Source organism: Poromitra crassiceps (assembly GCF_964638095.1).
Source record: "Poromitra crassiceps genome assembly, chromosome: 2".
Lineage (NCBI taxonomy): Eukaryota > Metazoa > Chordata > Actinopteri > Beryciformes > Melamphaidae > Poromitra > Poromitra crassiceps.
In genome coordinates, this window is record NC_139624.1 from 22,402,794 (window position 1) to 22,426,260 (window position 23,467).

At 46.1% G+C, this 23,467-nt stretch overlaps 1 protein-coding gene across 1 annotated transcript in view; it reads right to left on the reverse strand.

The window, feature by feature from the left end:
- Positions 1–718: 718 nt before the first annotated feature.
- LOC310798964 (calcium/calmodulin-dependent protein kinase type 1D-like) overlaps positions 719–23,467 on the reverse strand; it is a gene marked incomplete at its 3' end in the record, with an annotated part of 107,015 nt that continues 84,266 nt past the window's right edge. Inside the window, exons 6-11 of the mRNA XM_083661527.1 lie at positions 14,957–15,032; positions 9,694–9,806; positions 7,537–7,615; positions 5,320–5,407; positions 4,420–4,843; positions 719–843 (exon numbers count right to left, since the gene is read on the reverse strand). Coding sequence (XP_083517653.1) covers positions 719–843; positions 4,420–4,843; positions 5,320–5,407; positions 7,537–7,615; positions 9,694–9,806; positions 14,957–15,032 — 905 coding nt within the window. The remainder of the gene's footprint in view (positions 844–4,419; positions 4,844–5,319; positions 5,408–7,536; positions 7,616–9,693; positions 9,807–14,956; positions 15,033–23,467) is intronic.

Below are 23,467 nucleotides of genomic sequence, written 5' to 3' on the forward strand. Positions count from 1 at the left end.
CCCACACAGGCTGGGGGGAGGCGGACAGGAGGTGCAGTAAGGAGACTCCTCCCTCTCTCTCTCTCTCTCTCCCTCCCTCACAGGCTGGGGGGAGGCGGACAGGAGGTGCAGTGAGGACACTCCTCCCTCTCTCTCTCCCTCCCTCCCACACAGGCTGGGGGGAGGCGGACAGGAGGTGCAGTGAGGAGACTCCTCCCTCTCTCTCTCCCTCCCACACAGGCTGGGGGGAGGTGGACAGGAGGTGCAGTGAGGAGACTCCTCCCTCTCTCTCTCCCTCCCTCCCACACAGGCTGGGGGAAGGCGGACAGGAGGTGCAGTGAGGAGACTCCTCCCTCTCTCTCTCCCTCCCTCACAGGCTGGGGGGAGGCGGACAGGAGGTGCAGTGAGGAGACTCCTCCCTCTCTCTCTCCCTCCCTCCCACACAGGCTGGGGGGAGGCGGACAGGAGGTGCAGTGAGGAGACTCCTCCCTCTCTCTCTCCCTCCCTCACAGGCTGGGGGGAGGCGGACAGGAGGTGCAGTGAGGAGACTCCTCCCTCTCTCTCTCTCTCCCTCACAGGCTGGGGGGAGGCGGACAGGAGGTGCAGTGAGGAGACTCCTCCCTCTCTCCCACACAGGCTGGGGGGAGGCGGACAGGAGGTGCAGTGAGGAGACTCCTCCCTCTCTCTCTCTCCCTCACAGCGCCGTGGCCTCCCAGCTGGTTCCCCGCGAGACCTGGCGTCACTTAGTCCCTGTTAGCACCGGCGCGGGCACCGCTGAGGGGTGTGGCCGGTTTAGCTCTGCCCCCGTGGCGGGAGAAGAGGCTGTGGATGCCAGACTGCAGGGCGTGGCCGGGGTGGCAACACCTGGATGGGAGGAGTCAACAGTTAGATCAGCAGTGGAGGTTCAAGGCAATATGACTTTAAGGGCCCTATCTTCCCAACGGCGGTAATTTTGCGTCAGCGCCCGTTTTGCACTGGAATAGTGCCGCGCAAAGCCCTAATTGTGGGCGTGTCGGCCCGCTGCGCTTCACGTCATCTCGGCGGACACACTCTCCGTATAGGCGTGTCTATGCCCAAAAGCATTGTGGAGGTGTGGTCATGCCCATAAAACCACAGCGTCACGTCAGCAGCTTCCGCCTTCACTGAGAGGGACTAGAGTGAGAGAGAGAAAGAGGGAGAGAGAAAAGATAGCCTAGATGGGGAGAGAGAGAGAGGGAGAGAGAGAGATGTGAGGCTGTCATGCATAGAAATCAAATAACCTGCTCATGCCCACCTGTGAATTACCTGTGTATTATTGCCATTTCACACGCTGAAAAAGGGCTGCTGCCCAAACGTCTGTATGCTTATCCCTTTTCGGGCTCTCTTCTATCTCCGCTGTGGTAATATATACTGCATGCGTAATTACGCAGCGTACTGAGAGCCGCGATGAGTGATGCTGCTCTATTTGAAGAAGTAGAATTTTGTTCCACCAGCACACATTTTATTAATCAGCAATTTTCTATTAGTTTCTATTAATATATATACAACGAATCCCACCAATTTCATTGTCATTTTCCCCTTAGCGCACATAAAGACACATGCTTCTGTCACTGTCTGCTTGATGGCGAGAGGGACTTCAGCTGCCATCCGCGCTGTGGAGAAGCTGGTCTAGATGCAATTGCAGGGAAGAGGTTACTGTACTGGCCGGACACAGGTGTTGTGCGAAAAAATGATGCGTTTTGAATTGGATTAGGGGAACGAGGGTCTGGCGGGGCGGGAGTCTGTGTGCGCCGGGTGCTGGAGGGGGGTCTTCCCCGAGAAGGTGGAAGCTGGATGGGTATGCAGGCTTGGTGGTGGGGTGGGTGTGGGTCGGTGCCCTGGGTGTTTTGCGCCGGCCAGGGTGGGGAGAGGCAGCTTGACACAATACCGTCACAACTTTCTCAAAAGCAATCTATTGTTACCTCACGCCACAAACCTGTATGGTCGGGAATTATGTAGCCTAATAAAACCATGACAAACAAATTCTCATTTTTAAATCAAGGTGTGTTTTCGACGTGGCATTCCGAGGAGAGAAGAGTGTGTGCAGGCGCGAGTGGAGAGTGACATCCATGCCGTGCGTAAATGGATCCAAGCAAGGATTTCCTGCACTGCACGGAGATGTGGAGACTGTCTGCGCTTAGGCGTACGTCTGCGTTTGCGCTAAGACCAGCTATTTCCTGGCGTTAAAATTGAGAGCACCCAAGGCGATTTTTTCTAACACATTGCGCTGGAACGCCTATTTTGGAACGGGCAACGCCCAGACCTCTCTTTGCGGGTTCCATGTCGCTGTTCCGACCTCTCGCAGTTCCGACCTCCCCTCTCCCAGCCCCCATGCCTAAACCTAACCTCCCCCAGACCCTAACCCAAAACCTAACCTCTCCCACCCCCACGCCTAAACCTAACCTCCCCCAGACCCTAACCCAAAACCTAACCTCTCCCACCCCCCACGCCTAAACCTAAGGTCGGCATTGCGGGTGGTCGGCATAGCGGGTGGTCACCTCTTTGCGCTCGGAACATACAGACGGTATCTTGCCAGAGCGCTAAATGACACTTGCGCGAGACAGGTGATAGGCTAGAGGCCCACAGACACGCCTGGGCCACGCCTACACCTGCGTCATCCCAGCGCAAAACTGGACGGTGGAGGCAGACGATAGCTTAAGGTGCGCAAACGCGGCGCAAACGATAGCGCCGTTGGGAAGATAGGGCCCTATGTGTTTTGTCAGTTTGTTAGCTAGCTAACACACATCTGATTAACACACTAGCTAATGTACTGTACCTAATAGCAGCTAGCGTTAGCATGTTGACATTAACATCAGTGTGTTTGTTGGCTAGTTAGCTAGCTAGCTACCAGTTTGTTCAGGTCAATCTGGGAACCCAGAGTCTATTTTTATTTGAAAAATAGACCTTGGGACAGCCCTAACTTTTTCCCCAGCTTCCTGTACAGCGCGCCTCTCCTGGCTGCCACCGACTTCCTTTTCTGCGTCCGTTTCGGCTATTCGCTAATAACGTTAACGCATAAACACTCTGCATAGAAGATGTAAACTCGTCTCACAACAACATTGGAAAACTACTGGAGGTGACAGGTGTAGTTGTGACTAGTAGTATCGCCAAAGTCGCGGCGCAAGTTGCTATTCAGATTGTAAACAATGGAGCAGGGACGTGGAAAAGGAAGTGATGGTGGCAGGAGAGGCGCGCTGTACAGGAAGCTGGGGGAAAAGGTGGGGCTGTCCCATAGTCTATTTTTCAAATAAAAATACACTCTGGGTTCCCAGATTGTGTTCAGGTTAACTGAGCTGACTCTTCTCAAGCGACCACTCAGAGTGTTTTGGAGTAGAGACCAGGGCTCAAGACAAGACAGTATATGTCATTATTTGTCCACAGAATTCTCAATTGGGCATCCATGATGACACCACCCATGGTTGCTATGGAGATTTGTGACGCAGCTATGAATCCTATGTACCTACAGTATACTGTAGTATACTGTATACTGTAGGTTCTAGGGCATTCACGACTAGTGAATTTGACTAGTCGACTAGTCGTCCCTAAAGGTAGTCGACTAGTCAACTAGTCGTTTTTTTGTTTTTTTTGTTTTTTATCTTTAAGAAAGAACATGAGGTATTTACACGACATACATGGACTATCATATCCCATATACCATATCCCCCACAAAGAACATCAAAACACAACAAATCTAAACAAGAAAACTGCATAAAATACACAATAATCCAAGAACAAACAAGACTATTGGACAAACGAAACAACCAAACAAAAACAATGCATTCAGCTCCTATCCTGATAAGCCGAATGACACTGGGGTAAAAAGTTCTTAAAGTCAAACTCTGTATGTGGTTGCCATATTTTGGGGATGTCTAAGAATCTGCCTTTGCTCTTGTAGTAAATGTTATCCAACGTATGGTAGCTTGAGAGTTCATTCCACCAGTGAACTACAGCTGGGGGATTGGATGCTTTCCAATTTAAAGCTATGCATTTCCTAGCTGCCAACAGGGCAAGATCTATGTATTTACTTTGAATGCATTGTTTTTGTTTGGTTGTTTGTCCAATAGTCTTGTTTGTTCTTGGACTAGTAACTTGTTTGTTACTAGTCGACTAGTCTGTGAATGCCCTAGTAGGTTCTATTATGTTCATGTGAATGTGAGCACATCTTTGCAGTTAATGGTGCCATTTTTTCACATACTGTTTTTCTCGTGTTCTTGCATTTCTCTCATTGTTCTAAACTGGATAAAGAAGTTTGTATAACTTTGTAATTCATCAACTTGTTCACAACACACGTGTTTCATAATGTCTTTCTGTCTATTGATAGCCTACCACCGATGCTATTTTGTACATCTTGCTAATGTTGTGTGTGTGTGTGTGTGTGTGTGTGTGTGTGTGTGTGTGTGTATGTGCTGTGTTTGGACTCACAGTCCTTGCAGGGAGCTGCATTAGTACTGTCTATGGAAGAGGTTTTGCTGGCGGCTGCACTGGCGCTCTGGGCTGCCGTCTGGCTGGTGCTCTGAGTCTGGTTGCCTGTCTGGCCCTGGCTCTGGGCCTGGCCCTGGCTCTGGGCCTGGCCCTGGCTCTGGGCCTGGCCCTGGGCCTGGCCCTGGCTCTGGGCCTGGCTCTGGGCCTGGCCCTGGCTCTGGCCCTGGCTCTGGCCCTGGCTCTGGGCCACTGCCTGGCTCTGGGCCACTGCCTGGCTCTGGGCCACTGCCTGGCTCTGGGCCACTGCCTGGCTCTGGGCCCCTGTCTGTCCCGTCTTTTGGGTGGTGTCCGTGCTGCTCGCCATACTGCTGCCTAGCTGCAGCCTCCTCATGTGCCGGACCACTGCCGTGGCATTGAACGCTTGCTGGAGAGAGAGAGAGAGAGAAAGAGAGAGACAGACAGAGAGAGAGACAGACAGAGAGAGAAAGAGACACAGAGAGAGAGAAAGATATGCATGTGAAGAATGGAAGGTGACAAATGATTGGAATTTGGAAACCCTCATTAGTGTTTTGCTTGCACCTGTGTTTATTCTGCCTTTTCGACACAAAATGGTCCCCGTGAAAAGGGTCTATCGGGCAAATTCTCGCAAGTGCTTTCAATCAATTGTCATTAGCGGGGAACTAGCAATGTTTTCTGTTACAAACTTTAAAACAATATTTTGTGATGGATGATATTTTTCACAGAAAACGTCTGCAATGCATGGTGAGGGTTAACGCCAACTTTTACAGATGGTAAGGTGGGCCAGGTTTTTACTGCTGAGTGATTCATCTTGTAAACACAGAGGATCTTTGGAGGAGTGCTGCTGGAGCCAAGGGAAAACAAACAGGAAGTAATCTTTACCCTCCACTTGCTCTTTGCAAAGTTCTTCCTGATCTGCCGGCTGACTGACTCGTGGATGTTCTTGCAGAGAGCCGTGTCCCCGGAGATCCTGACACACACACACACACACACACACACACACACACACACACACACACACCCTGTAAACACCTTGACCGTACATTGACTTTCACTTTCAGTTTCATCTAGTGTCCTCTAGAGAGAGAGTGGCGTCAGTGGAGGACCAAAATGCGCGACTCATTAGCCAATGAACAGCCAGGAAGGGGTCTCGCGCTACTTTTGAATGCTAAAATAAAGCTGATAATGTACAATTTGATTCAAAAACAAAACAAAAACATTTTAAAGTACAACACAAACTGTCCATTTTGCTGCAACTCGACAGTGCTGCTTAATCCAGGACCTTACATCCTGGAACTCTTGAGAGTAAAAAACTGGTCCATTAGAGTGAATGGAGATGTCGGGACTCTTCTAACTACACAATTCTGGTTTCATCCATCTTGATTGCATGTCACTTTTCCTGCCTTGACACTGCAGGTCTTGATGTCATTTTTTTGCTTATATATTTTTGTGACCCTGTTTACATCTACCTGTACCCCCCTCGCCCCCCTCTGTTTACATCTACCTGTACTCCCCTCGCCCCCCCTCTGTTTACATCTACCTGTACTCCCCTCGCCCCCCCTCTGTTTACATCTACCTGTACTCCCCTCGCCCCCCTGTTTACATCTACCTGTACTCCCCTCACCCCCCTCTGTTTACATCTACCTGTACTCCCCTCACCCCCCTCTGTTTACATCTACCTGTACTCCCCTCGCCCCCCCTCTGTTTACATCTACCTGTACTCCCCTCGCCCCCCTGTTTACATCTACCTGTACTCCCCTCACCCCCCTCTGTTTACATCTACCTGTACTCCCCTCGCCCCCCCTCTGTTTACATCTACCTGTACTCCCCTCGCCCCCCTGTTTACATCTACCTGTACTCCCCTCACCCCTCTCTGTTTACATCTACCTGTACTCCCCTCACCCCCCTCTGTTTACATCTACCTGTACCGCCCTCTCCCCCCTCTGTTTACATCTACCTGTACTCCCCTCACCCCCCTCTGTTTACATCTACCTGTACCGCCCTCTCCCCCCTCTGTTTACATCTACGTGTACTCCCCTCACCCCCCTCTGTTTACATCTACCTGTACCGCCCTCTCCCCCCTCTGTTTACATCTACGTGTACTCCCCTCACCCCCCTCTGTTTACATCTACCTGTACTCCCCTCGCCCCCCTCTGTTTACATCTACCTGTACTCCCCTCGCCCCCCTCTGTTTACATCTACCTGTACTCCCCTCACCCCCCTCTGTTTACATCTACCTGTACTCCCCTCTCCCCCCTCTGTTTACATCTACCTGTACCGCCCTCTCCCCCCTCTGTTTACATCTACCTGTACTCCCCTCGCCCCCCTCTGTTTACATCTACCTGTACTCCCCTCACCCCCCCTCTGTTTACATCTACCTGTACCGCCCTCTCCCCCCTCTGTTTACATCTACCTGTACTCCCCTCGCCCCGCTGTTTTTTCACCCATTTTCTCCCAAATTGTACATGGCCAATTCCGCCTACTGTCCTGGTCGTTGCTCCACCCCCTCTGCTGATCTGGGGAGAGCCGTAGAGTAGCACATGCTTCCTCTGATACATGTGCAGTCACCAGCCGCTTCTTTACACCTGACAGCGAGGAACTTCACCGGCAAGATGGAGCGCGTGGGAGGATCACGCTATTATAGCTATTATTAGAGCGGACGTCCACTCTCCACCCGAAGTGTCCGGTGTGCCAGAAACCATCTGTACCACAGTCTTATTCATCGTCAAACTGATGATTGTCTAAATGTGGCCTTTGTCTGTGTGTGTGTGTGTGTGGTTGTCTGTGTGTGTGTGTGTGTGTGTGTGTGTGTGTGTGGTTGTCTGTGTGTGTGTGTGTATGTGTGTGTGTGTGTGTGTGTGTGTGTGTGTGTGTGTGTGTGTGTGTGTGTGCTTGTCTGTGTGTGTGTGTGTGTGTGTGTGTGTGTGTGCTTGTCTGTGTGTGTGTGTGTGTGTGTGTGTGTGTGTGTGTGTGTGTGTGAGTGTGTGTTTGTTTGAGCGGTTTTCTGTGTGTGTGTGTGTGTGTGTGTGTGTGTGTTTGTCTGTGTGTGTGTGTGTGTGTGTGTGTGTGTGTGTGTGTATGCATGCATGTGTGTCTCACCAGGGGTGTCTGAGTGCCTGTTCACAGGTGTAACGCTTTGCTGGATCTCTCTCCATCAGACTGCTGATGAAATCCTTGGCTGGGGAAAACACGCGCGTGCACACGCACAAGAGCACGCACAAGAGCGCACACACACACACACACACACACACACACACACACACACACACACACACACACACACACACACACACACACACACACACACACACACACACACACAGACACACACACACAGACACAGACACACACCAAGGTCAAATAGTAAATTCAGATCTAATGGAGCAGCAGTTTGTCACACAGACGTTAAAATGAGAAAGTTCCAAGTCTTTCCAAGTCACTTCTGGATGTGTTTCTGTGAGGGACAGCTTTTTGTCATAAACTCCACCCACCTGGTGCTGCTCAGAGGACAAAACAAACACTATCCTGATTGTCAGGTGTTTAATTAACACATTCGTTCTCAGCTCTCCCACGGGTCTTGAAAAACTAGAACGACCGCACCGCGGATATATGCCTCCGCCAACAAGTGAGCAGTCGACATCCATGTCTGTTGACGTTTGAGCCAAATGTGAAGAAATTTCGTCAAGGTGTTATTGAGATATCGCATTAACGAGCTTGAAAATGGCGTTCGTGAGGTCACAGTGACCTTAACCTTTGTCCTTTGACCACCAAAATCTAATTAGTTCATTCTTGAGTCCAAGGCGACGTATGGGCCAAATTGGAAGAAATTACATCAAGGCGTTCCTGAGATATTGAGAAGATAAGTCCACATTGACAAATTTATAGATAGATTCTGGTTGTCCTGTGTTATGTCATGTGTTTTCATGTTTATGGTAAATGGTAAATGGCCTGCATTTATATAGCGCTTTTATCCAAAGCGCTTTACAGTCAGTAGGTACATTCACCCATTCATACACCGATGGCGGCAGGTTACCACAAAGGGTGCTGGCACACCATCAGGAGCAATTTGGGGTTCAGTATCTTCCCCAAGGACACTTCGACATGCAGACTGGAGGAGGCGGGAATCGAACCACCGACCTCTTTTATCATTTGTAATCATTGATAGCACATATGTAATGCACTATAAAAGTAAAAAAAAAAAAAAAATCGAAATCCACTTTTGATAGCTATAGTTGTTTTGCAGGCAGTTTTGACATGCGTCAACCTCTTCTCTTCACAGAGTGTAACAGTTGACATCTGCCGGGGGGAATGAACAGTCTGCTATTGAAAATAGCACGGTGGGCAGTGTAAGAGTGTCGTGGTCGGGGTGCCTTTGCCTCTGAAACCAGAGACCAGGGTTCGCGTCCCAGCATGTTCAAAGTCTACATTTCAACCCCAAGTCACATTTGGCATTTTTGTTATTTAAACCTAACCCAAAACATAACCTTTAACCTGAACAAGCTGTTTTAGTTGCCTAACCATAACCCAAGTTGTTTTATTTGCATAACGTTTTAAAATGACCATTTACGTTTTAAAATTAACCGTTTTCAAATTTATGTTGGAAACGCTCCTCTGGTTGGAGGACTGGTTGAAATGCTGATATGCAACTATTTTTTTAATCATAAGTCAGAAATGTTAATATTGAACATATCTCTGTTGTTTGGAGAAATGTAAAATGCAAAACATTTTATTCTGGCGATTGGGTCAAAGAACTTTTATGGAAAGAAATGGCAGCTCCATATTGCCCCATTGCAACATCAGCGCCCAGCAGCCTCCGCCATTTTTGATTTTTGGAAACGTGACAGCGCCAAAAGAACCTTGCAGTGGTCAGCTGCGGTAGCGCTGGCCCCTATAATGGGAGTTGAACCTCGGGTCCTTTTCATTAGCTATTTATCTTGAAAAAAATAAAAAAATAAAACGAAAAATTTTGCTTAGTTTCCACAATATGGTTGTTGTTTTACAATCCTGCACTACACCACTTCAATCAAGATTTGCAGTACGCCCGGAAAAGATGTGAATCCCCAAAGTTTAGAGTGTTCTCCCGTTGAGTTACTGTTTAGAGAGGCTGATTATAGGGGCCAGCGCTACCGCAGCTGACCACTGCGAGGCGCATTCTGTTTCCAAAAATGGCCGGAGTGTCGTCTCTTTCCTTCCACGCTCTCTGATTGGGTTGGGATGAGGAAGAGGAGGAAGAAGAGGAGGAGGATTTTGACCCACCGGAGTCAGAGATGTCGTCCCAGTATGGAGCGTCAAACTCGTAGTCGGCCTTCAGGATCTGCTCAAACAGCTTGGAGTCATTCTCATCGTAGAACGGAGGATAGCCGCACAGCCTGCAGAGAGAGAGACACATGGCTTCATTCATCCATCCATTCATCTACCCATCTAGAGGCGGGACAATATACAATATGATCGTCTATCGCGATAATAAACACTCAAGATAATTGTCTCATGGTGAATTTCCCTTATTCGTATAATCGTGAATATGGTCACATGAGAATGAATATCGTGCTGACTCCTGAGTCGCAAGTGACTTGAAAAAGCCGTCTAACTTAGCTCACTAACAAGTCACAGTCTTATTGATTTCCTGTTTTCTTTGCAATTGACATTTGCCACATGTGGGAGCACGCGTCTTTCCAGTCAATCATCATCAACATGGCTGAAGCTAGTTACGCTAGTTTCATCATCATCAACAACAACAACAACAACAACAACAACAACAATACCAACAACAACAACAAAAAACGTGGATCTTCAAAATGTCCATGGTCTGGGTCTGGGTCAATACTACATTCTGATGGGCTGCAGGGTGTCCATTAAGTCCTGATAATGGACACCTACTACTAAGTAGTTCCAGTGAAACTGTTCACATTCTAAATGATTGCGCTGAAAAACTTGATATTGATTTGGGGACAATGACACGGCTGGATAGCTAGCTAGTCTTGTTGTTAAAAATACTGTCAAATTACATTTACTTTTTGTCAACCGTACACAATGTTATCGACTTTGAAACTTGCTAGCATAACATTAGCTTTGTGGCTCATAGCTGAGCCAAAGTGTTCTATGAGCTGAGCGGACTAGATTGTCTCCCGTTGCCAAGTCATAGCTATGGGTCATCCTATTTATTGGAGCAGAGAACATTTCTATTGCATAAGAACCTGATGGGATGGTAATGAGTGTTCCAGGTATTAGTCCAACCCTCCGGTTACCAGGGAAACTGTGTCATTATGATAATGGACACATGGTCTGGCATTATCCCGTACATGAACTGGACTCGTAAACAGGATTAGAATGGGCTCTTGTCAAATTATGGAATTATGTAAATGGTTTAATCCCACGGCTGCCTGGCTTGGCACATTACATGCACGTAATCAGAATATGAGCTTAATCACGTTAAAAGCACGTTATGAGGGAACATGTAAACACGTGTTGTCTTCCACCTCCACTGAGCCTCCAAACCTCATTTACACCTCATTGTCAAACTTCACAATGCATTAGCAGAGATAGATTATTATAAAAACTCATTAAAATGCCTTTCTCCATCGATACACACAGACAAACAGACAGACAGGCAGGCAGGCACACACACACACACACACAGATGAAAGAAGGCTCTGCCTGGCGTGAAGAGAAGCTTGCCTTTTTGTTTTTTGTTTTTGTGCTTTCACATTTGGTTAAAGCCTCAACCTTCCAGCCCACCACACACACACACACACACACACACACACACACACACACACACACACACACACACACACACACACACACACACACACACACACACACACACACACACACACACACACACACACACCCCTGTTTGTGTTGAAGACGTAAGGCATCCATTGCTACCAAGCATAATATGCTAGCTTGCCTTGTAGGGAAGGAGGATAGGTAACGGTCCAAACATAGGCTACATTTGGGTGAGGGAAATCTATTTCAAAGGGGTCTCTTGACCTCACAGCTCAATTTATCTGAATGAAAATTGGTTCAATGTGTACCCACCAGTCTCCCCTTTACAGATAAGGTAGCATTTTTCACAGCCTAGCATTCATAGCTTGTGGATTGATTTCTTCTGTTGTTGCTCATCACATTTTGTCTCAACAAATGTGTTATGCATGCAAATACTTCTGATGTGTAAGGGGGGAGAAATCTGCTTTTGGGTATTTTGCCTAAATGTTTATGTATGTGGATTAATTATTCATTTCCCTTATGCCCAAGTTCACATGCTCTGTTAATGAAATAAAAAATATATAATATAAAAAACACAAATAGGGAAACACATCATCCTAGTGTTGGTCAGAGTTGTGATTAAAGGGTTGGGTGGGCCGTGGCATTCTTAAGTTTGGGAACCCCTGTTAGACACCAGTGACTCTCTCCTGAACCTTTAATACACACACACGCACGCACGCACGCACACACACACACACACACACACACACACACACACACACACACACACACACACACACACACACACACACACACACACACACACACACACACACACACACACACACACACACACACACACACACACACACACACACACACACACACACGATCCCGGGCGATTATCATGGCTGATTACCTAATGCAATCTTTCCACCTGAGCAGCGGCTAACAGCTAACAAGGTCTGAACCTCAACGCTAATTGTGCTAATTGCCAGCAGGGAGCCACTCTCTTACAGAGAGAGAGACAGAGAGAAGAGAAACAGAGAGAGAGACACAAGAGAGAGTGAGACTGAGAGAACGAGAGAAGAGAGAACCAGGGAAACAGAGAGTGAGAGACAGGGGTGTTTCTAGGATTTGAAGACATTGGGGGCTTAGCCCAGACCTCTGTAGGTCCGCCCCTTCCCCTCCAGACCTCTGTAGGTCCGCCCCCTCCCCTCCAGATCTCTGTACCCCCCCCCCCCCTAACAGGTCCAAAGAGGGGGTCCTTCAGAGGGTTCCAGGCACTCCCCATATCAAATTCCTGAATTGTTAAACTTCAGCATTAGCCTATTTCATTTTTGAGAGCGTTAACACAATTAGAGAATGTAGAAGAATGATTGTATTGATCATAGTTTCACTGTAATATATCAGATATATTAATATGTAATATATCTATTACAGATAGTCATGGATTTCTGGACAAAATCATGTCAAAACAATACAACTAAAAACAATAGAAATGTTCTCCGATTTGCATCCTGAAGACAACATCTCATCAAATGCAGAGTCTGTGGCCCTAATGTGTAAATTAGGGGTCCTTGATATGAAAAGGATTGAGAATTATGGCCTAGATCAGAGGTGCTTAAAATGTATTGTATTTTATAGACAATTTACATTCTAAATCTAAAATATTTTTCATAAAAACCTACTCTTGTATCTGTTTAACAGTAATATTATTAGTTAGATTTAGAGTTGATTGGGAAAAAAAACAGAGGGAAAGACACCTCTCTGACAGAAAGTGCATGCAGGTCAAGGTGCATAGCTCTAACCCTATACCATACTGTACCATTCTCATTCAGATATCTTGAGGTCAGAGGTCAAGGGACCTCTTTGAAAATAGTCATGCCAGTTTTTCCTTCGCCAAAATGTAGCCTAACTTTAAAGCATTATTTAGCTCCCTTCCCAACAAGCTAGAGTGACCTGGTTGGTACGGATTCGTTAAGTCTTCTAGTTTCATATGCGTGTGACAGCCTTTGAAAGAATATAAGTAATATAAGTCATATTCAGCCACATTTCTTTTTAAAGATCCGGGGCTATTCATAAAACAGGCCTAATGACACCCATGGTGAGAGAGCGAGAGAAGAGAGAAAAAGAGAGCGAGTGAGGCGGAGAGAGAGAGTGAAAAGGAGAGAAACAGAGAGAGACAAGAGAGTGAGACGGACGGAGAGCGAGAGAAGAGAGAAACAGAGTGAGATGAGTGAGCGCGTGAGAGTGAGATGGAGAGTTTGAATTTGAAATTTGAAAGAGAGAGAGATAGAGAGAGAGGACGTTTGGTGGAAAGTGAGATGGTCACGCTTTCCACCTCACCTCTGACCTCTGACCCCACGTCACACCACCCACCCTCACCCTCCACATAATAATGGCCCCATCAGGTGGAGCACAAACACACACACACACACACGCACACACACACACACGCACACACACACACACACACACACACGCGCGCACACACACACACACACACACACACACACACGCTTTCAAATAATTAAAACAGTGTGTCTTGCCTCAAGCCTCCACATCAGTGAACACACACATTGGAGGTCAAACACAAACACACAATCAAGCAGACACACACTTACAGAAGCATGTGCACGCATGCACACACACACACACACTCACACACACACACACACACACACACACACAGTATGTTACATACATAATAAGCACACACAGGCATCAGGGGGAAACAGCGGAGGAAAAACAAAAAGCAGGGGAAAGCGTCTGGGCTGCTGCTCCATGTCCATACAAGGCTATCCAGTAGAGCAGAGCGCCATCTGGCTCTGTGACCACACACACACACGCACACACACACACACACACACGCACACACACACACACACACACACACACACGCGCACACACACACACACACACACACACACACACACGCACGCACACACACACACGCACACACACGCCAAGGCAGGGTCAAATCAATAAACACACACACGTGCACCCGATGTATGGCGTGTGCAGTTCAGCTGCAGTGCAGAGCAGTTATGACGCAGCGAGGTCAGACGAGCAGGTTTGGGGAAATTGGCCCACTTTCTAAGCCCCCCTCTCCTCCCAATATTTTAATTGAAATGTTTCAGAACAGTGCACAGACAAGACAAACGAACACGCTCAGACACAGGAAAAGAAAAAAAACATACAGATATTATCGACATTCAATATTACAACGTGATTACAGTACCAGCCGCATAAGGTGCTTATGTGCTTGTGAGAGATATTGTGCCTGGGATCCCACGCAAGGGGTCCAGGGGGAGGAGGGGGTATCAAAGGGGGATCAGTTTGAAGCAGGGGGAGAACTGGGTGGGGAGAGTTCACCGGCTAGCCAGGTTCAGGTTCAGGAGGGTAACAACAGCCTGGGAGGAAAAGCTGTTTCTGAGCATGGAGGTATGGGTTTTGAAGCTCAGGTAGCACCTCCCAGAGGGCAGGAGGGAGAACAACTATGAACATGAACTAGTGAAGTGTGAACTTGCCCAACACTGTTGGTGATATAGGCTCCATGCTAACACGTTAGCGTACGTACACTATGTTGAATGATGGTAGACTCCATAGTAACCCATTAGGATACACTATGTCAAGGAAACTAACATTGCTAACTAGCTCAATGGATCCCACAAGAGTTAGCATAGAAACCAGTGAAGTAAAGCTGGCAGTGCATGATGAGAGCAGTCAGACAGCTGGGATGAAATGAAAGCGGTAGTTGTATGAAGTGAGAGGCTGTAATAAGCTGAGTGAACAGGCTGCTACTTACAGGATGTAGGCTATCACTCCAATGGACCAGCAGTCCACTGCCTTGCTGTACGGCTTCTGGGCAAGAACCTCTGGAGCTGAGAGAGAGAGAGAGAGAGAGAGAGAGAGAGAGAGAGAGAGAGAGACACACACACCCAGAGACAGAGAGAGAGAGAGAGAATGAACAGCGTTGGTTAGTAGTTGTGTATTAATTATAATTAACCCTACCCCAGGTCTGTCTGACCACCTGTATATTTGCCATCATGTTATGATAGTGATAGTGTGCAGTGCATTCTGGTCTCTGATTTCTCCCTGTATGATTGTTGAACGTCTCTTGGTGCAAAATGGCCGCTCTAGAAAGAAGCGCTGGCTCTTTGATTCTGATGTTTACCAAAGATGTTTGACATCCTGAAACATTTTCTCATATCCAACTCCACTGGAGCTGCTTTAAAGGCTGAGGGTGGAATCTTCCTTTAAAGTCAAGCTGAAACGGCATTTTCAAGAGTGTCTAACTTCCGTATCGTTAAGTATTTCTGAGTCAAATTGGACAGACAGCAGGGGCGTGCACATATAGACCCCAGGTGGTGTCCAAGCCCCTGAGCTTTTTGCCTCTGACTGAGCCCTTTTTGCAAGACAAGCCAACATGACTGTGTTTCAGAGGCTGTAGTGGATATTGTAGTAGCATTTTCAAAGCTAGAGTGAAGAAACTGATATCATATGGAACTAGAAGACCTAAGACATCCAATGGTATCAACCATGCCATGCTAGCTTTGTGGGAAGGGGGCTAAATAAAGCTCCCAACTTAGGCTAAATTTTGGTGTGGGAAAACTGGCAGGGCCATTTTCAAAGGGGCCGCTTGACCTCTCACCTCAAGATATCTGAATATGAATGGGTTCTATGGGTACCCATGAGTCTGCCCTTTACAGACATGCCCACTTTATGCTAATCCCATGCAGTTTTTGAGGTTTTTTGCATGCAATAATTTTTTTTATTTTCACCTATTCTATTTGAATATTTCTGCATACTGAGTCTTGGAATTGCATAGATTGGGTATGACTGGAAAGCTGAGACTCTTTCAGGTTCACTGAGCCTAATTGTATTCATTGTAGTGAGACTATTTTTCTAAACATGACCCCACTGTATAAAATGACATAAGTACACATTAGTATATTGTGTCTTACATTTTTCTGTAGTGTGTGTGTTGAGATTGTGCTTTAGCAATAGTTCATGCGGTCTTTATTCCCATAGTAATTTTTTTACATGTAAATTGGAAAGAGGGGAGCACTTTAAGTGTGGTCACCCTGTATTAATTCGGGCATGACTCTATGTAACTTTTATTTTTATTTTTTATAAATAACTATGAGAGGGGCGCCCCCTTTTTTCACTTGAGCACCTGCCCCCCCAAAATGTCTATGCACGCCACTGATAGAGACACTGCATGAAATAGGCCACGCACATTGTTGGGGAAAGCTTTCCATTCACTTCAATACACCAGCGTCATTTTCCTTGAATTAAACATGGCTAAAAGCTGTGCTTGGTGTGGTGGGCAACAAATGTAAAAAATCATGAATTAAATTGTACTCCTGAGCAAAACAAAGAAGCAGCTGAGAAGAAAAATGTGGATCTAGGTTGCAAGGAGAGAGGACTGTCTGAGCCAGTTCCTCTCTATAAAACAGATGAGTTTCATGTGTCTCAGGATATTTTGCTCTGTATCGACTGCCAGTAGGCTACAGGGGGGAAGGCAAAAGTAATGCGAAATATCACTGATTTGTTATCTAACATGATGTTAATTTAGCATCAATCCATTTTAACTGCGATGTCAGTTACGTCAGTCAGTCACACTAATGGATCAGACAGTCAATATATTATCTTACCTGGACTGCCGATTAAATTAAAGTCCCTGGAAACCAGAAATATTTTTTTATTATTTAGCATTTTGAGTTCATCACATCACAGGAACCTATGTTAATAAGCCACCAGCCAAATTTGAACGATGATGAATGTCGCAAAGTATATAAATTTAGGTTTGACAGTCATGGCAAAAGTCATGAGAATCAATTAGATTTTAGAGTGTATTTTCTCCCGCGGACTGTGTGGGCGTGTCCCGTCTGCAGCAGGTCTCCGAGAGAGAGAGAGAGAGAGAGGGAAACGGAGACTCTCCGTTTCCCTCTCTGTCGGAGAGAGAAGGAAAGAGAGATGGAGTGTGTGTGTGTGTGTGTGTGTGTGTGTTCGCGCGTTGCTCGGCGAGAGGAAGACATCTCTGCCGCTGCGAGTGCACAGCGCTACTGTGTGTGTGTCAGTGTGTGTGTGCGTGCGTGCGTGCATGCGTGTGATTCGATTAAATCTTATGACGTGATAAGATCATGCATTTTAGCACCGCGCGCACCGCTCTCTTCAATGAGGAAATGGAAATCCAGACCTTGTAGAAAAGTGTAGATTTTTGGGGTTAGGGTTGAAAGTAATGTAAACCACTTTCTGAGGCACACAATTACTCACATAAGACCCTAAATTTAATAGTTAGAAGGTTTTTGTGGATTTTGGTTTCCAGGGACTTTAAGTAACGTTACTGGAAAATGTCAAAGTATTTCACGTCAGGCCACTGTGTGGGATCATAAATATCCAGCTTTATTGGAGTAACATTAATGAAATTGGACAATGATGATGAAGGCCATTAAGTTAATTTTTTCAATGTACCTTCTCTCTGTCGGAGGCAGTGTGCTGAAATAATTCTTTGACAGATTTGTTCATTTGAAAAGAGGAAAAACCTTGTCAGACTGTTTATATCTGTTGTGGGCGTGGCTTTCAAACTGTGACACATTTTGCAGTGTCTCTATGGACAGGCTGGACATAACATTTGATTTTGATTGGACAGTTGAAAAGTGGGCATGTCTGGGACAAGGTACTAGTGTGAGTGCCCTGCAGTGCCTCCCAAGCAGAGGGAGACAGGAGTCTGTGAAACCTACCGGTCACATCTCAATAACAGTCTGTTACAAACACAATATCATGTGTAAGTACAGTGCCAGTGCTACATTTGTGGACGAAAACGATGACGTAAAAATGTTCGTTGACTGCATACTTTCACTGATGAAAACTAGACAACTAAATAAAAACAAAGTTGGGAAGACATAAAACTATGAGGAAATCTATTGACATTTTCGTCAACAAAAACTAGACGAAAATGTCAAGGAGGGAGGGATTGGGAAGAGATCCAATCAGAAGAGAAGAAGAAGTTTTAAACAGTTAAATCTGTGTCTGTATTGCACATTCAAACCTTAACACATTGACTGCCAGCCGTTTTTTTCTTGCTGTAGGTAGCTTCTGCCAAGCCGTTTTTTGAGGATTGTGGCTCATTTTACAAGAGCCGAGGATTATTTTCTGCTTGGAGTTTGTGAACATACAATATCTCAAAAGTACTAATAGAATGTGTACTTTCTCTGTCTAAAAGAGTTAGTTTGTAGAGTTAGTAGTTATGTAAGCATTAGCAGTTGAATACAGCATGGTTTTAGCATGGACTGTGACGGCCGCTGCAGCCAAGAAGCTGCTGTCCTGTGCCTGTCTGCACGGCCGCTGTTTGAGGAAGTCGGCATGGACTCGCTCGCTTCTTGGAGTTTTGGTTGAGAGAAGCTTTTGCGATTCTGGTCATATTTATGCTGCGTGTGTTCCACCTGTAATGTATTATGTAAATTTGCAATCCCGCATCGCCAGCAATCAGCGCGAAAACGAGAGCGTTTTCCCCCATCCATTTTCATGAGAATGGCTGGGGTGAGAATGGCGTGACAAGTTAAAAAAATGCTTGCCTTCCTCTAGTCAGGAGACCACTGTTGCCACTTAGTGGGTCGGTGGAATGGGTTGTAAACGTTCGGTGGCTCCAATAATTATATAAGAGATGTAAAAGGGTTAGATGCACATCCCACGGTCAAAAAAAAAAAAATCATTTTTTTGACGAGTCAAGTCGTCGCTGGCAGTGAACAGCTGGATTGTGTTTGACGACTACACTCGTCGTTGGCAATTAACGTGTTAATACCATTCCATAATAACAGAAAAAAATATTACAGTTTTCTTTGACTAAGATGAGACTAAAATACTCCGAATTTTAGTCGCCTAAACTTGACTAAATGAAAGCAGGATGAGGTTGATTAAATATAAAAACTAACAAGGACATTTGACACAGGACTAAGACTAAAGAGCTTCCTGGTCGGGGGAGAGAGCCGGCCGGCGGCCAGGAAATTGGCCACGAGCCGGGACATCGTGAATAGTGATTTTTCTGAAATGTGTGTTGTAAGAAACCAATTACATATTCCTTTGCATCTACATTAAACTATATTATATATTTTTTGCATGGTTATTAGCAAAGTTATATTAACATGTATAGGCTAGCAATGTTAGCCCATGTAGTCATGGTGGGGATTTTATTCTAGCCCATGAAGATTGATTGACGAGTGGATGTCATGACATTGGTTGAAATTGGTTGGGGTCCTGCTGACGTGAGCACACTGCATATTTTAGAAGACATGATTGAATTTTGATATAATTTGTTTTTGTTAAATAGGTGCAGAATATGACCAGAGATGTGATCTAAAAGAGTTAAAAAGGCATTTTTTATTTGATCTCGACTTTAATGTGGTAATAATTCACTCGTGTTTAAATGATACATGAGGCTCTTTGCTTCGCTCTGCAGCCTCGTTATGACGACAACAGGCAGGAATAGAGAGGAGCTCACCCAAACATTACCTCACGCACGCACGCACGCACGCACACACACACACACACACACACACACACACACACACACACACACACACACACACACACACACACACACACACACACACACACAAACAAACAACAAAGCCAGACAACAGCATGACAGATATCTGGGGCAAAATATAAACTTTTCACATGTGTCCTGTGCTCCAGTTTGTTTATAGTGTGTAGGCCAACGCTGACTCATCATCATTGTGAAGGTGTGTGTGTGAGGCTCAGACCTTCAGATTGAGGACATTGTTACAGAGTGAGGTCGTCCTCTTTATTTTTTATTTAATTTCCCTCCTTCACCTGTCAATCAAACAGTGTGGGCGGGGCTTGGTTTTCTGATGCAGTTTGAGTTTCTCTCTTCTTTGTCTGTTCAGCCATCACTGCTCATGATAACTACCCAGTTCCTCCACTTCTGTTGATTCCAAACAAAGAGCTGTGCCATGAGTGTCAGTGATGAGCTCAGCAGCTGTCTGGGCTCTCTGTGCCATGAGTGCTAGTGATCAGGGGGCATGGCGGCTCAGTGTTAGAGCTGTCGCCTCACAGCTAAAAGGTCCTGGGTTCCATTCCCACAAGGGATGCTGTGAGCGCTGAAGGAGTGCGTGCCCGTCCGCATGTCCTCGAGTGCCCACTGCCCGGGTGGGGTCGTCAAAAAAAGGGCCTTTTTGGGTGGAGTTTGCATGTTCTCCCCGTGCCATCCTGGGGGTTTCCTTCATATAGGAACCCCTCACCAAAACATGCAATATCCTGGCTGCTGAAGTGGTGCCTCCTCTGGTCGTTCTTTGTGCCATGACTGAGTGTCAGTGTTGAGCTCAGCAGCTGTCTGGGCTCTCGGAGGGTCTTTTCTTGCGGTGGCTTCGCCCTCCCCGGTGGCTTGGAAAAAACTCTGCGAGGATGTTGCACTGAGTGGTAAGTTTTGAAAATATGTGCCGTCACACAATGGGTGACGTCACACACACTGTGTCCGTCTCTTTCTACAGTCTATGGTGTCATCTCTCTCTCTCTGTTTTCTCCAGGACAAATGCTCCAGATCTGGTTTTAATTGGGAACGTTCCATGTGAAAACGTCATCTAAACGTAAAAGAAACGCTGGCACTGGCTATATTTACATACAGACATGACTTTACAAACACAAACAAACAGACTTTTGGAGTGGAAACATCCCATCGCCGAGCAAAACTTAGTGGGGGAGAAAGAGAGATGAGCTGGGTGAGAGAGAGAGAGAGAGATGAGCTGGGTGAGAGAGAGAAAGAGAGAGATGAGCTGGGTGAGAGAGAGAGAGATGAGCTGGGTGAGAGAGAGAGAGAGAGAGATGAGCTGGGTGAGAGAGAGAGAGATGAGCTGGGTGAGAGAGAGAGAGAGAGAGAGAGAGAGATGAGCTGGGTGAGAGAGAGAGAGAGAGAGAGAGAGAGATGAGCTGGGTGAGAGAGAGATGAGCTGGGTGAGAGAGAGAGAGATGAGCTGGGTGAGAGAGAGAGAGAGAGAGAGAGATGAGCTGGGTGAGAGAGAGAGAGAGAGAGATGAGCTGGGTGAGAGAGAGAGAGTTACTTTACTTTACTTTACTTTATTGCATTTAGCAGACGCTTTTATCCAAAGCGACTTACAAGATTTACAATTACAATTTATGAACATATCAGAGTGAGAGAGAGAGAGAGAAAGAGAGAGAGACAGATAATTGCGTGCGGATCTGACCATTTACTAAATTCCTGGCCAGTGGGACGGTTTATGTGTGTGTGTGTGTGTGTGTGTGTGTGTGTGTATGTCACACACACACTCTCTCTCTCTCTCTCTCTCTCTCTCTCTCTCTCTCTCTCTCTCTCTCTCTCACACACACACACACACACACGCACACACACACGTTCCACCCTACACCATGTTGGCTCTGCCTGCTGGGGGGATCTGTCAGGCTGAGATAAGCCCCATCAATGTGTGTGTGTGTGTGTGCATGTGTTTGAGTTTTTAAGTCACACACACACACACACACACACACACACACACACAGCATGAAAGGAAAACAATGTGTATTTTCTCCGTGTCCGCTCATATTAATTAATTCCAGGATCACAATAAAAATGTGTGCAAACTCTTCATAGATTTATGAAGGGAATAGTTCCAGTTCTCGACAGAGAAGTGAGGCATGTTAAGCAGGGAATCGAACACACGGTCCCCAAATGTATACGCCCTCCACCATCCTGACCTCACCCTTACTGGCCACAGTTTTATTAAGGCACCTAATGCGTATATCGCCCCCTGCTGGTTATCTGGGTTATTTACAAAACTAGTGCATTACTTGTTGTAGTGGTGTAATGTAACAGTACTTAAGTTATTTTTTGGGAGTATCTGTATATTTACCTGAGTATTTATATTTCTGTCAACTTTCACTTTTACTCCACTACATTTCTCCTAAGCATCTTCATTACAAAGTCAAATCAGAAGAGATTTGGCAGCCTGCAAGCAAGCAGGTTTGGTCAATCAGTCCTCCTAGTTTGCAAGGTAAGTTAATCACGATCCAAACCAGTGTTGTCACGATACCAAAATTATGACTTCGATAGCGATACCTGCCTAAATATCTCGATACCGATAATTAAACGATACCACAGCAAAAACTTAAAACATCAGGAAAAGTAGTGGAATAATGGATGACAGAACATGAAACTTAAAATTCATCTTTTGAGTCTTTATCATACTTTCTGTGGTGTTCAAACATAGCTGGGAGGGAAGGCTGTCTCAATTGAGTTGGTGCTGATTCTGCTGGCATCTATTTGGGTGTCTGTGGGTGGTAGGGATAGATGGATACATTATGCTAATGTTTCAGTTTCAATACTTTGATGTTTCATTTTTCAGTTTGATATCTTACAGATTGTAAACTACTTGAGAGACTATATTTCAATTTAATTTGACTAAATAGAAAAGTAGAAAATGTGTTCAGTAGAGCGCTGAACTCTGCCAGGATTGAGTCATTTCTGTTCAGTCTACTTTAGTATAATCCTGTGTTTGAGCCAGAAGTTGCTCCACGGCCCCGGGCGCTGTAGCAAAAAGCTGCCCACTTCTCCTGGCTGCCCCCCGGAGGAAGGGCATGCCATGTCTGGATCAAAACGAGCAGAGACTCATTTCACCGGCCACCGTCAGCATGTGTGTGTGTCAGTGGTGTAGTCTACGTGATACACAGGTATACGGCGTATACACACTGCGAAATGACTCAGATTTGCATATGCGCACTGGGAAATGCGCTATGATAGGTATCGTTTTCACTTTCCATTCATAAAATTCACCCTGTGCGCTCTGTGTGTTACAAAGTAGGCGTCCTTTTTAGTCAATGAGGCTGTGTACACAGGGCGCCTCAACGTGAACCTTGCGTGTACCCACGCCTCGCCTGAGCTGCGCCGATTTTATCGTTTGGCGTGAGTTCTATTTTCAAGCCGACTAGGCGCGTGAAGGCAGACTTTTTCTGTCAAGCCATGAAGGAAAAATGCGACAATATCCATGGGAAATGGCAAAGTCAACTGAATTTCAAAATAAAATGGTGTTACAGCGTTGAGCAGAGAGAGAGAGAGAGAGAGAGAGAGAGAGAGAGAGAGAGAGAGAGAGAGAGAGAGAGAGAGAGAGAGATTGACAGGTGGCTATCACATGGGGCTTTCTCCCCGTCGGTAAACAAATCTTCAGGAGAGAGAATAGCGACCGAAGAAGCAAGATGAAGCTGATAGCTGAAGCCAGAGCTGTGTAGATAGAAGAGTCCCGACATCTCCATTCACTCCAATGGACCAGTTTTTTACTCTCAAGAG